Raw genomic sequence first — 14,040 nt, forward strand, 5'->3', positions numbered from 1 at the left:
GTACTGGTGCTGGCCTGGTCACTGGTGCTGGTACTGGCCTGGTCACTGGTGCTGGTCTGGTCACTGGTGCTGGTACTGGCCTGGTCACTGGTGCTGGTCTGGTCACTGGTGCTGGTACTGGCCTGGTCACTGGTGCTGGTGCTGGTACTGGCCTGGTCACTGGTGCTGGTGCTGGTCTGGTCACTGGTGCTGGTACTTGCCTGGTCACTGGTGCTGGTCTTGTCACTGGTGCTGGTACTGGCCTGGTCACTGGTGCTGGTACTTGCCTGGTCACTGGTGCTGGTACTTGCCTGGTCACTGGTGCTGGTACTGGCCTGGTCACTGGTGCTAGTACTGGTGCTGGTCACTGGTGCTGGTACTGGTACTGGTGCTGGTACTGGTGCTGGTACTGGCCTGGTCACTGGTGCTGGTACTGGCCTGGTCACTGGTGCTGGTACTGGCCTGGTCACTGGTGCTGGTACTGGCCTGGTCACTGGTGCTAGTACTGGTGCTGGTACTGGCCTGGTCACTGGTGCTGGTACTGGCCTGGTCACTGGTGCTGGTACTGGCCTGGTCACTGGTGCTGGTACTGGTGCTGGTCACTGGTGCTGGTACTGGTCACTGATGCTGGTACTGGTCACTGGTGCTGGTACTGGTGCTGGTACTGGCCTGGTCACTGGTGCTGGTCACTGGTGCTGGTACTGGCCTGGTCACTGGTGCTGGTCACTGGTGCTGGTACTGGTGCTGGTGCTGGTCACTGGTGCTGGTACTGGCGCTGGTCATAGGTGCTGGTCATTTGCTGGTACTGGTCTCAGGGCATGGCTCTCTGGTGCTGCTCTCAGGCTAGGTCACTGTGTCTGTCACAGAGTGGGGTGTCACGATGATTGGTCCCCCCGCGTGCCAAAATGCCTCCTGGAGTAGACGATGTGGCTGTAGTAGAGAGCAAAGCCTCTGCTTGCTCTCTGCAGCTCCTCCCACAGACGGAGTGGATGACTCATATCACTCCGCCTGTGAGCCGGTCCTACTTCGGCTCTGTGCAGGCTTGCTGGCACACTCTTCTGCCTGCATCGATGAGTCATCTGACTCACACACAGACAGAGCCGGGATATTGCCCTGAGCTCGCGGGTGTCCGTGAGCTCAGGGCGGAAAGCGGGAGTCTCCCGCGACTTGCGGGAGACTTGGGATGTCTGCAGAAGGACAGGTAGCTGCGATTAGCCAGCTGGCTTGTTTTGATCCTAATGAAATGACACGTTCTTCTAGCTATAAGTGCAATATTTTATACCTTAAATACATTTTTTAAAGATTTTTAGACTACTACTAGCGAGACTTTTGTATTTTGGGGACCATCTGTGTATTTGTTTCCTGGACGGTGGGTCCATTTGCCATAAGAGGTTCCTGGGACAGTTAACCACTTGTATACCGGGCATATTTCGGCACTCTGTAAGAACGCTGAACTGCGGGGGGGTGGGGGGTTTGGGGGGGCGCAGTTTGCCATCTTCGCCCTGGGCACCATATGACCTTGTCCCAGCACTGTGTATATATAATATACTTATTTAACCACGGCTGCTTTTCACATTATAGGGGTTTAACTGTTGATTTGTTGGATAGCACAGTAGTAGGAAATATAATATATACTGTGTATACATTGTGCTCAGTTTTAAAGGGTAAGGTGGCATCCCTTCTTACCTTCTGGGGATTACTTGTTTTTTTTTTTGTTTTTTTTTAACTTACTTGTATTCTCATTCTGTCAGATTCTGTTTAACCACTTGCCTACAGTGCATTTAAACACCCTTCCCATCCAGGCCAATTTTCAGCTTTCAGCGCTGTCACACTTTGAATGACAATTGCGCGGTCATGCTACACTGTACCCATATGAAATTTTTATCATTTTTTTCACACAAATAGAGCTTTCTTTTGGTGGTATGTAATCACCTCTGGGTTTTTTATTTCTTACAAAAAAAAAGAATAAAGACAGAAAATTTTGAAAAAAAAAAAAGTTTTTCTTATTTTCTGCGAGTAAATTTTGAAAATAAATTTTTCTCCTTCACTGATGTGCGCTGATGAGGCGGCACTGATGGGCACTGATAGGCTGCACTGATGGGCACTGATGAGGTGGCACTTATGGGCACTGATGAGGTGGCACTTATGGGCACTGATGAGGAGGTACTAATATGCCGCACTGATGAGCACTGATAGGCGGCACTGATAGGCGGCACTGATAGGCGGCACTGATGAGCACTGATAGGCGGCACTGCTGGGCACTGAGAGGTGGCACTGCTGGGCACTGAGAGGTGGCACTGAGAGGTGGCACTGCTGGGCACTGAGAGGCGGCACTGACGGGCGGCACTGATGGGCACTGATAGGTGGCACTGATGGGCACTGGCAGATGGCACTGGACACTGACGGGTGGCACTGATGAGCGGCACTGATGGGCAGCACCATCAGTACCCACACTCAGTGCCCATAGTGCTGCCAGTCAGTGCTCATCAGTGCCTAGATGAGCAGGCACTGATGGGCACTGACTGGCAGCACTATGGGCACTGATTGTGGGCATTGATGGGGGCACTGATGGCGGGCACTGTGGGCACTGATGGGGGGGCACTGTGTGTATGTTTTTACCTTTTAGTAATCAGGGCACTGGTGATCAGTGCCCTGATTACATCGCTGTGTGTCCCCGGCGCTGTGAGGCTCCCCCTCCTTCCTCACACTGCAGGCTCTGTGTGAGGAAGGAGCGCCGGCGATGAGAGATGATCTCATATGTTTACATATGAGATCATCGCTCATTGGACGGCCCGATCACGTGGTGAATGGCCGCTGTGATTGGCCATGCACCACGATCTGTGATCGGCTGTGATAGCCCTTGGACACGGCCGACACAGATTTTCCCCGCTGCGCGCTCGCGGGAGCGCGCGGGGGGGGGGCGTGTCACTGGAGGCCGTTTAAAAACGGCCTCCCGAAAATTCGAGTCCGCGCTGCAGCCGTATATAGGCTGTAGCGCGGATGGCAGCAGGTTAAGCTCAGTGCTAATAATGTCATGTAAAATACTGCCATAGAACAAAAGCATTGATAGTTTGATAGTTTAAGACAATTTGTATACTCCATGAATGAATAAATCCAGTGAATTATGTAGTTTCATAACCCTTACCAGGTGCAAATACGGCTTCTCCGTATCCAAGATAGGCAATGATGTATGGCTCATTGAGGGTGATCCAGAACTTCACTCTGTCCCCCAGTCTCTGGAACAGCAGATCCGAGTAGTCTCTAAATCTCTCCACTATAGTTTCATTTTCCCAGCCACCTACATTCTGCAGAGCTTGTGGCAGATCCCAGTGATACATTGTCACCTGAACATAAATATATAGTTGTTTTACTGACAATATTGATAAAGTGGGATAGATGGTGATAGGACATTGCAAACACTGAGTTTAAATAAGCAATCTCTTCCATTATTTTGTGCAGTCATATAACAATATCTCAAAAGCTGGGAATGGGTATAGAGGCCATAAAATACTTAGAGGAAAGGCGAGCAATCAGGCCACAAAATCCATCTTGGTCAATCACTAGCTTTCTCTTGAGAAATGGTTGGCAGATGGTACCTTCTGCTACCCATGAACATTTACAGTGGGGAAAATAATTATTTGATCCACTGAAGACTTTGAAAGTTTGCCCACTTACAAAGAAATGAAGGGTCTATAATTTTATCATATGTGTATTTTAACCACTTGCCGACCGAGTACGGTAGTACTACTGCGGCAAAGTGGTTCGTTATCGTCTGACGACGTAGTATTAACGTCGTCAGACACTCCCCCTTCTGGGCGGCGCGCAAGCGCCGCCAGAGGCTCGCTCCCGCTGTTTTCATTCACAGCGGGAGTCGGGCCAGGGGAGGAGCAGCGGCGATCGCCGCTGCTCTGCCCCGATCGCCGGGGATCTAATGTGGAGATCCGCCCGCCTGTGTAAACACAAGCGGGCGGATCTCCATAGTGACAGGGAGTGACAGATCGGACTGTTCAGCATAGCTGGACATCCGATCTGTCCATGACTCACTCAGTCACCTCCCCCCCTACACGTCAGTAAGCACCAGGCATACATTAACCCCTCCCTCTCCAATAAAATTAACCCCTTCCCTGCCAGTGTCATTTTTACAGTAACAGTGCATATATATAGCACTGATTACTGCAGTAATGTCACTGGTACCCCCAAAAGTGTCAAAAATGTCAGGCAAGGGTCCGATCTGTCCGCCGCAATGTCGCAGTCCCACAAAAAAAATCGCAGATCGCCGCCATTACGCGTTAAAAAAAAAAACACCAAAAATGACAGAAATCTTTCCCTTTGTTAGTAAACGCAATAACTTTTGCGCAAACCAATCAAAATACGCTTATTGCGATTTTTTTTTACCAAACATAGGTAGCAGAAAACAAATTGGCCAAAAATTTTTAAAAAAATTGGTTTTTACATCTTTTTTGGGGGGAATTTCATATAAAAAAATGTTAAAAATATTGTTATTTTTTCAAAATAAACGCTCTTTTTTTGTTTATAGCGCAAAAAGTAAAAATCGCACAGGTGATCAAATACCACCAAAAGAAAGCTCTGTTTGTGGGAAAAAAAGGACGTAAATTTCGTTTGGGTACGGCGTCGCACGACCGCGCAATTGTCAGTTAAAGTCGCACAGCGCCGAATCGCAAAAAGTGGCCTGGACGGAAGACAGCAAAATCCTCCGGTGGTAAAGTGGTTAAATGATAGAGTCAGAATATCAACCAAAAATCCAGGGAAAAAAACACATAAAACAGCATTTTTCTTCCTCCAAAAATGGCGAGTCGAGTTAATGCCAAAGAGCTCAATTTTGGTCTCATCTGACCACAGCACTTTCTCCCAATCCTTCTCTGAATCATTTAGATGTTCATTGGATGACTGTACATGTGCCTTCTTGAGGAGGAAGAAGTAAAATGCTGACTATAACGCTAAGAACACCATCCCTACAGTCAAGCATGGTGGTGGAAATATGATGCTTTGGGGCAGTTTCTCTGCTAAAGGTACAGACCAACATTTCCGCTTTAAGGGGCAAATGGACAGGGCCATCTGTCCATTTGCCCCTTAATCTGTAAAATCTTGGAGGAGAACCTTCTTCCCTCAGCCAGAACACTGAAGATGGGTCGTCGATGACAATGACCCAAAATATACCACCAAGGTAACAAAGGAGTGGCTCAAAAAAAGAACATTGAGGTCATGGAGTGGCCTAGCCAGTCTGCAGACCTTAATCCTATGGAAAATGTTTGGGGGGAGCTGAAAATTCGAGTTGCCAAGTGACAGCCAAGTAACCTTAAATATTTAAATAAGATCTGTAAAGAAGAGTAGACCAAAATCCCTCCTGAGATGTGTGCAAACCTAGTAACCAACTACAAGAAATGTCTTACCTCTGTACTTGCCAACAAGGGTTTCTCCACCAAGTACGAAGTCATGCTTTGCTTAGGGATCAATTATTTTACTCACTGAACTGCAACTCAATTTATAACATTTGTATTATGTGTTTTTTTCTGGATTTTTGGTTGATATTCTGTCTCTATCATTTAGAATACACCTATGATAAAAAGTTATAGACCCTTCATTTCTTTGTAAGTGTTCAGATTGGCTGATCCTCACCTTCAACAGAAACCACATGACCAAACACTTAAGCTCTTGGTCATGTGACCAGCACTAGCGGAAGCCTGGCGCAGCATATTTACCTATATGAGCAAGGCTGAAGGGATGGATTAAAGTTATATTTTCTGCCAAAATGACCTTGTCTTTAGTCACAAAAGCCACCAAGGTAGCAAGTAAAAGTTGTGTCAAGGCTTTAGATTGAACACCTTTAATTTAGGGCCGTGTCACTAAAGAGGGAATCTTGCAATCATAAGGATGATTTACAGCATGTTTGGCTTCAGCAAATTTGTGGTCATCACTGTCCTCTTTATTGAAAAGAAAAAAAATGTTGGCGTTTGAAGATTGGAGTTGAGGGGCTCAAGTATCTCCTAGCTGAGCAGAAATTATGGTCAACAATGAGAACAAAAAAACATTGCCTTACCTGGGGAGTAATACCGGCATCCAGTAAGGCATCAATCAGACGACTGTAGTAGTTGAGCCCTGGTTCATTCACAAAGTTTCTTGTACCGTCTGGAAGAATCCTCGGCCAGGAGATGGAGAAGCGGTAGTGGGTGACCTTCAGACCCTTCAGCATCTTTACATCTTCATCAATTCGGTAGTAACTGCTGCATGCTACATCTCCAGTATCTCCATTTTTAACTTTTGACTCTGTGTGTGAAAATTGGTCCCAGATGCTGATCCCTTTTCCTTCTGCCCTCCAGGCTCCCTCAATCTACAGATCAGAATGGTGGTGGGGTTAGGACACAATACATTCCATCCTGAGAGCAGGTTGAACTGGTGAACTATTGATTTAATTATATATCAGAAGGAATAAGAGTGGTCTGAAAAAGGTGGATGAACCATGTGTGAACACTGTCCAATTGCGCAACAACCCTTTGGTAATTTAAGTGGTCAATTTACACATGATGTGGGTCTGTTAGGCACGGGGGCCCTTCCTGCTGTCACGTAGACCTGGACCCCGCTGGCTTATAGGGTTCTATGGCAAGTGAGAGACAATTTTCATGATGTGCTAACCCTGCCCCTCCTTCTCCTCCGTCTAAATGGGGAAAAGGACCAAAAAAGGTGTCCAAAAGCCCTAAGCCTGCCAATTAAAATATAGTGAATACAGAGGCTTATATTTGACTTATCCACTGAGACTGGATTTAAATCTTTACTCTTTTGGTAACACACGTTAAAGTGTAAGTTCACCTTTACAGATATTCTGTAAGGTGAACTTACACTGGACCCCCTCTCCATCCCCCCCGGTCCCGCTGTACCAGTGTCCTGTGACCCCCCCTGCTGTCAGACACTGGAACGCCACTTCACCGGTCCGGGAGTTTGAAATCCCTGTGGCTTAACCTCCTACCTGTACCTGTCGGTGTGTACAGATAGGAGGCATTCTAATTGGTCAGCACTGTCACATGGACGGCGCTGACCAATCAGAATCTGTCCAGCCCGTCCGGTCAGCACTTGAGGAGAGAAAGCCAGGAAGATTTCAAATCCCTGTACAGGTGAAGTGGCACCCCAGTGTCTGACAGCAGGGGGTCACAAGACACTGGTACAGTGGGACCGGGACCTTTTTCTGTAAAGGTGATGTTACTCTTTAAGGAAGAATCCCATATGTGGTATTTTTTACATAGTTACATTGCTGGATACTGGTTACAAGCCGGATGTAGCATACCTGTGGAAGCTGGAAATCACCACTACTCCAGTGATCACTGCTATCTTCTGGGTCCTAGGCCAAGCGGCTACCCTGCTGCATTGTGAAAACACAGGAGGTTGGCCACTTGGCATATGCGCTATTCAGAGAATGCTTTGAATTTTTTTAATGAACGCAAAGAATTCTCTGATTGGACTAGGTGGAGAGCGTGCTGTCTTCACCCTGCTTCTCCATCTCATCCAATCCAATTGATAAAATGCAAACTATTCTCTGAATGGCATCTGTGCCAAAAATTCAAACCTGCCACTTCTTGTTTTGGAGATCACAGGCAGAGTTCCATGTTAAGAAGGCAGGTAGTAATTTTCAATGTATAGCAACCTGTCAAAACGTATCCTAAACTAACATGGCTACAGTAACCTGACATCTGATCAGTCACTGCGGGTTACTGCAGTTTTTACAGGAAAATATATGCTTATGCCTGTCAGACAAACCATCTGTCAGGGAAATAAAAAATCCAGAAAAGCACCATTGCTGTACCTGATAAGAAGAGGAGGCCACGCTCCAGGCAAAGTCAGGGCTGAATTCATCGTACAGGAAATAATCGTCTGTAGACTGTACAATTCCGTTGTTGCGTATCACCTCGGTGTAATAAATGGCTGTGCGCTTGGCTGTTCTTGGGCGATTGGGATTATTGAAATCCACATGATGAAGTCCAAACCGCAGTCGGTATCCTTGTTCCCACTCAAAGGTGTCCATTAGGGACCACGCAAAGTAACCCTTTAGATTGACACTATCGATGTTGTAAGCTTCACAAAAGAAACAGTAAAAATTTTCTAAATCAAATTTTTTAGGTTCATAGTAACAACCTCTAGTTAACATCCTTGACTACTGTGAAAAATAATTTACAAGCCAAGTGTATTTTCACTCAGCTATTGACAGAACTTTCCCAACAGGCTTTTGTGGGAAAAGGGGAATACAGAAGCACAGTCACTATGCTGCACTGATGTAGCACCCTCCTAGATAGGTGCTAGGTGCCTTGTCAGGACACAACAGCTCAGCAGGGGAGATCGCTGAACTATCCTCGCATGGTTATTACAGCGGCTCCAACTGCCGTGCTGCCAGTTCGGATCTGACAGATTTTTTTTCATTCAACCCATGGGGTAATACTGTGTACTTGGCTTAAGAAGTCTTTCATCAGCCTAAAATGGCTGCTCGTATTTATCATTATTAAAGACATTGATTTTGTGAGACCTTTCCAGAGATAGATAGATAGATAGACAGACAGACAGACAGACAGACAGACAGACAGACAGACAGACAGACAGACAGACAGACAGACAGACAGATAGATAGATAGATAGATAGATAGATAGATAGATAGATAGATAGATAGATAGATAGATAGATATAGATAGCTTACAAACCTTTCAATGCCTCATCAATGTATGTCTTGTAATATTCTATTCGGGCAAAGTCATCAAAATCTGGATTACTGTCCATTGAAAGTCCACTTTCAGTGACATAGATTGGGACATCTCCGTACTCTTCTTTAACCCAATTAAGCAGCCTCCTCATCCCCCAGGCAACTGCCCTGTAAACATCATAAAAAGCTGTGGTAGGCCAACTATCATCAAATCTTTCTACAATGTCAATATCAGTAATGAAAGATGGAGGGTACAGGCTGACAATTTTCTGCTGAACTATTTTGGTGGTGTAGCTGTTAATACAGAAAACATCAGCTGTGCCCTGGATGTAGGTCTTCTCTTCATCTGTAAAAGCTGGAAGTCTGGAAGATGGGAGACCCTGTAGAGAACTCTTGTTGGCCACTTGCCACTTCATGGCCTCAGGGTAATCACCGTTTATGAAGATGGGGTGAGCAAACCACCCCAGTGTGAACTGCAGGTAACGGTCAGCGGCTTCAATGTCCTTTGGGTCTGTGAGGTCATTGGGTTCCACCCAGTTTGTGTTGAGGCTTAATGAGATTACACCTCCTTGGTTTCCTCGATACTTATCATCATAAGTATGGTAAACTCTGGCATGGGCTCTCAACAAGTTGTGACCTACTCTGTATGGAGCATAGCCAGGGTCTTTTATTGCAGGTGGGTGTGTACCAGTCCCATAGCCAGCTGTTGCAATAGTGTAGGGCTGGTGGAATGTCATCCAGAACTTGACCCTATTGCCAAATGTCCTAAAGCAAAAGTCAGCATAGTCATTGAATGCTTCAATAACAATGTCATTCTCCCAGCCACCCAAATCTTGGAGAGCTTGAGGAAGATCAAAGTGGTAGAGGGTCACCATTGGAGAAATGTTACTTGCAAGTAGACCATCAATGAGTCTGTTGTAGTAGTCAACACCTTTGTCACTTGGCGTGCCTTGTCCAGTTGGAAATATTCTAGACCAGGAGATGGAGAAACGGTAACTGTTAACTCCTAAGCCTCTAAGCATGTACAAGTCCGCATCCAGCTGGTGGTAACTGTCGGATGCTATGTCCCCACTGCCATTTGCAAATATATTTCCAGGTACATGTGTAAATGTGTCCCAAATACTGGGTCCCTTTCCATCTTCATTCCATGCTCCTTCCACCTGGTAGGCTGACGTTGAAACCCCCCATTTAAAATCTGCTGGAACAGTTGCATAATGATACATGTCTCTTTCAAAGGCTGTCTGCCCTGAAAACCTCTCCCACACAACTTTTGCTTTTGAAGGAACCTCTGATGCCGGCTGGGAAGCCAACTTTTGAGACTGCGGCCATTTTGCACTTGAGAACTTTTCGTCAGTTTTGAAGCTAGGAAAGCCATTGTTCTTAATAATGTTGGAATAGGAATAGGCAGATGCTTTCGGGGTCCTTTGTCTATTTGAGTTTTGGAAATCAACATGATGTAAGCCAAACCTGTGGCTGTATCCCTCAGGGCCCTCAAAACCATCCAAGAGGGACCGGACTATGTAGGATCTTACATTTACACCATCAGAATTGAATGCTGCAATTAGAATAAGGAGGCACAAAGGTCAGAATATGTAAAAATATGTAAGGCAGGGTCAAGCATGACTTATTGTATCAATTGGATACTCCAATAAAGCATGAAAAATTATAATTTAAAGCATCACTAGGGGAAGTAATATGTGGCAGGTATGAAGCCGTGCATCTGTAGCCAGCAGCCTCTCAAACCTTCAGCTCACCCACTCTATGCACAGACACTATCCACACTGGGCACCCACATAGATGCCCAGGCACTGCAGTTCCCTTAGAGGGGAAGCAAAGTGGGGCTGTCCCTTATATGACCAGCTTTGAGACATTTTTTCGCCCACTGACCACAAGGTGGGGTCAAAATACAACTAACCAATGGATTCTGTATACAGTGCTGTATCTTACAGTCCTGTCCACTGCACTGCATTCACCATTTCATACATTATACTTCTGACCCCTGATCTATATTTGCCATGTTACACATTTTACTCCTGACACTTGCACTGTATATGCTATGGTGTACATTATATTTCTCCGTCCCCTGCACTATATAAGTTATATTGTATGTTATAGTTATGACTGCATTCACTGTATTGTATAATATAATTTTGTCTCCTGCGCTGTATACGCTATGTTGTACATTATATTAGAGTGGTATTTAGGTTCGGCTTTTTAAAAAAAAGTAACAAACATGTTAAACTTACCTGCCTATTGTAATGGTTTTACACAGAGAAGACCGGTCCTCTTCCCCTCTGGTCCCCCCGCCGGCACTCCTGGCTCCTCCCCCATGACCAGTGCCCTTATAGCAATTAGCTTTCTATGAGGGCACTGGTGCCTGTTCTCTCTCGAGCCCGCTCAATGCGCTCATAAGACACATACACAAAGAGCCACAACCAATGTCTCCCGCTGCTGTTTTAGCCAATGAGGAAAGGGAGGCCTAGGATCGCTAAATCAAGATCGGGCTTAGGTGAGTATTAGGAGGGGCTGTGGGGGGAGCAGCACACAGAAGGTTTTTTTACCTTTGTGCATAGAAGCATGAAGGTAAAAAACCTTTAACTGTTTTAACCACTTTAAGATGGGTAACTAGCTTTATTTCACAGGATTTCTTTCCTACCAGAGCCTTCAGCAGCCACAAGAGGTGTCGCAGTATGGTCTGTGTCAAACTATATTTTCTAAATATTTTATGCCAAATGGGATTGAAGTGTGGTTGGCGTTTATCACTGTGTTCTCTGTAACAGCTGTTGGGTTGCTGTACTTTTTTGCACAAGTCGATCTATTGATCAACTTATGTACCACCAGACTGTCAGGTTTTTCCTGAATGATTAGTGCTACCAGCTATAGCTGGCAACACTGGTCATTATATTCTGCCGGTGGGGGAGGCTCCCTGCTGGCAAAATACAACAACTCTAATGGAGTGATTCCCTCATCCACATCAAATGTGTGGATGGAAGAATGGACACATTTCGCTGGTTAAACAAAAAAACAAAATGTATAATGTATGGCTTGCCTAAATCCTATGTAAGCTTTGTGTCTTCCTCCCCAATGTAAGAATGTTTGGTCCTAGCATAATAAGAGGAATAAGAGAAGGTCACATGCTCTTTCATACTAGAATAACCGGGTATTTCAGAGTGCTTCTACAGACAGATAATTGAGTGGCAGAGTAAGGTAAGTATCAGGGTGTTTAGAGGCAAACGGGCAAATTAACAGATATTCTTTGAATGCAATTCTCAAGCTTTTTAAATTTCACAATTCCTATTAAATGGGCATTACCTTTAAGAGCTTCATTGATGTAGGAGGTCAGGTACTGCACTCTGGCTGTGTCATTGAAAACATCTCCTGTACTGGATGTTGGCATTCCATTACCAGTTATGAATATTGTCATTACTGCTTTCCCATACTCTTCCTTGGCAAAGTTCAAAAGCCTCCTGAGGCCCCAGGGCACAACTGAAATCCATGGAGAGGCGGTGGTTGGCCAGGATGGATCCACATGTGTAGTAAACCCACCAATGTTTTCATAGCTGGACTCACAAGCAGAGCTGCTAGAGACATTGACCAGTCGGGATGTGTAGTGCGAGATCCCAAGGAAGTCTGCAGTACCTAGGATATAGTTTTTCTCCTCTTCAGTGAAAGTGGGCAATGGAGCCACTATGCTGGGGCACTGGGTGTTCTTCTGGTGTACCTGTGTCTTCAGAACCTCGGGGTAGTCTCCATTCAACAGAATAGGATGTGCAAACCACCCCAGCATGAACTGGACATATCGCTCTGCAGCGCTCACACTTTCTGGGTCATTGGGGTTAGCCGGCTCTGCCCAGTCTGAATTCAGAGAGATGCCCACCGATCCATACTGCTCGGCACGGTACTTTTCATCAAAAACATGCCAGGCCCTTGCATGAGCCTTCACAATATTATGGGTAACCTGTGAAAACAACATAAGAAAGAGTACTGAGCAGGCAGTTCTGCTTACAGAATGACAAATCATAACATTTCAAATATGGCTAAAGTGTATGTCAAGCCAAAACTTTTTCCATGTTTTGGATAGGATTGGGATAACAACCCCTATCAGATTTTACCGCTGTCCAGAGAGAGCACATTTATCTTACTCTAGGGAGCTCTCCATTCACTTTTCTGTACCTTAAGACTGAATGTGAAAGGAAATCAGACCAATGGGATAGAGATAGCAAAAAAAAAGAAAAAACCATCATGGGTTTTTGCCATTCCCTACTCTACTGTCTAAATTTAAAAAAAGGTTTTGGCTTTACAATTCCTGTTCTACCTGATCATTTTACAATCTCTTTACAGTTAACTCCTAAAATCAGCCCTTAAAACCCAACTCCAAAAAAAAAAAAAAAAAAGAAAGAAAAAAAGAAAAAGTCTCCTTTGTGGTGTTGACTGCAATACTCACCTTCTCTCCAGCGATGTCTCTTGCAGTAATTTTTTTCCACCACTAGACGTTGGATATGCAGATAACACATTTAAACTCGAGGGTTTTTATCATATGCATCATATTAAATTACGGTATCTGCATATAATGTAGTGCTTCTTAGACAGGAATAAATGTTTCATGGAAAAAAGAATAAAGGACTAGTTTTGTCCTCAAGTGGAGGCGTTAATGATTTTCAGAATATACTTTATATATATGGCATGTTTTTTGTGTACATGTTTTATATTGTTTTGTGGCGTGTATATAATTGCATCAATACTCAAGAGCCATAAAAGCATCCCATTAGGCTAAATGCATTGGTTGTGCTTTGTTACTTCACACGCTATTCTTAGAATGATCACACTTGTTACAGCCTTGTGGATATTATTTGTTTTTACCAGGTAGATTGAGCTAGGTGTTAGAACCACCAACATTGGTGGTCTCAATTAAATACATTACTCAAAAAAAAAACATTTGTGCACCCTCAATAATACCCAGTGGAGGTTAGCCAAGACCTGGATGCCTGGGTGCGGTACGTGGAGAAAGTCTAATACGTCCTGTGGATGTTGATCACATCTTTTCTACTTCCTTCTTTTCTCTCTAACCTACTTCATGTTTCCCCCTTGCCCAGCCTCCTTTTTTCTTCTTTTGGACAACCAAGTTAAATTTCTTCTTGATGGTAATCGGTTTTTATTTAGGCATGTGGTGCAAGTAAGATAGCAAGTGAGAATGTTGAATAAGAGAGAAAACCTCTTTAGAACCTGCTCTTTCCTTTAGTGTTCTAGCAATTGTTGAGATGTAACGGTATTTCTCTTCTCTACTCTAATTAAATGTCTTCGCTATATTGGTTACTCCATGAAGGGAATTTGTACCCAAGTGCTTATCTACTTTCCCCCCTTG

General features: G+C 44.9%; 1 protein-coding gene across 1 annotated transcript in view; it reads right to left on the reverse strand.

Moving 5' to 3' along the window:
• The window catches only part of LOC309558741 (uncharacterized protein), a gene marked incomplete at both ends in the record, with an annotated part of 190,696 nt that overhangs the window by 140,237 nt on the left and 36,419 nt on the right, over positions 1 to 14,040 (reverse strand). Inside the window, 5 exons of the mRNA XM_082261788.1 lie at positions 3,125 to 3,323; positions 6,038 to 6,328; positions 7,793 to 8,061; positions 8,680 to 10,233; positions 11,991 to 12,636. Coding sequence (XP_082117914.1) covers positions 3,125 to 3,323; positions 6,038 to 6,328; positions 7,793 to 8,061; positions 8,680 to 10,233; positions 11,991 to 12,636 — 2,959 coding nt within the window. The remainder of the gene's footprint in view (positions 1 to 3,124; positions 3,324 to 6,037; positions 6,329 to 7,792; positions 8,062 to 8,679; positions 10,234 to 11,990; positions 12,637 to 14,040) is intronic.

This window comes from Pelophylax lessonae (assembly GCF_965119305.1).
Source record: "Pelophylax lessonae genome assembly, chromosome: 6".
Classification (NCBI taxonomy): domain Eukaryota; kingdom Metazoa; phylum Chordata; class Amphibia; order Anura; family Ranidae; genus Pelophylax; species Pelophylax lessonae.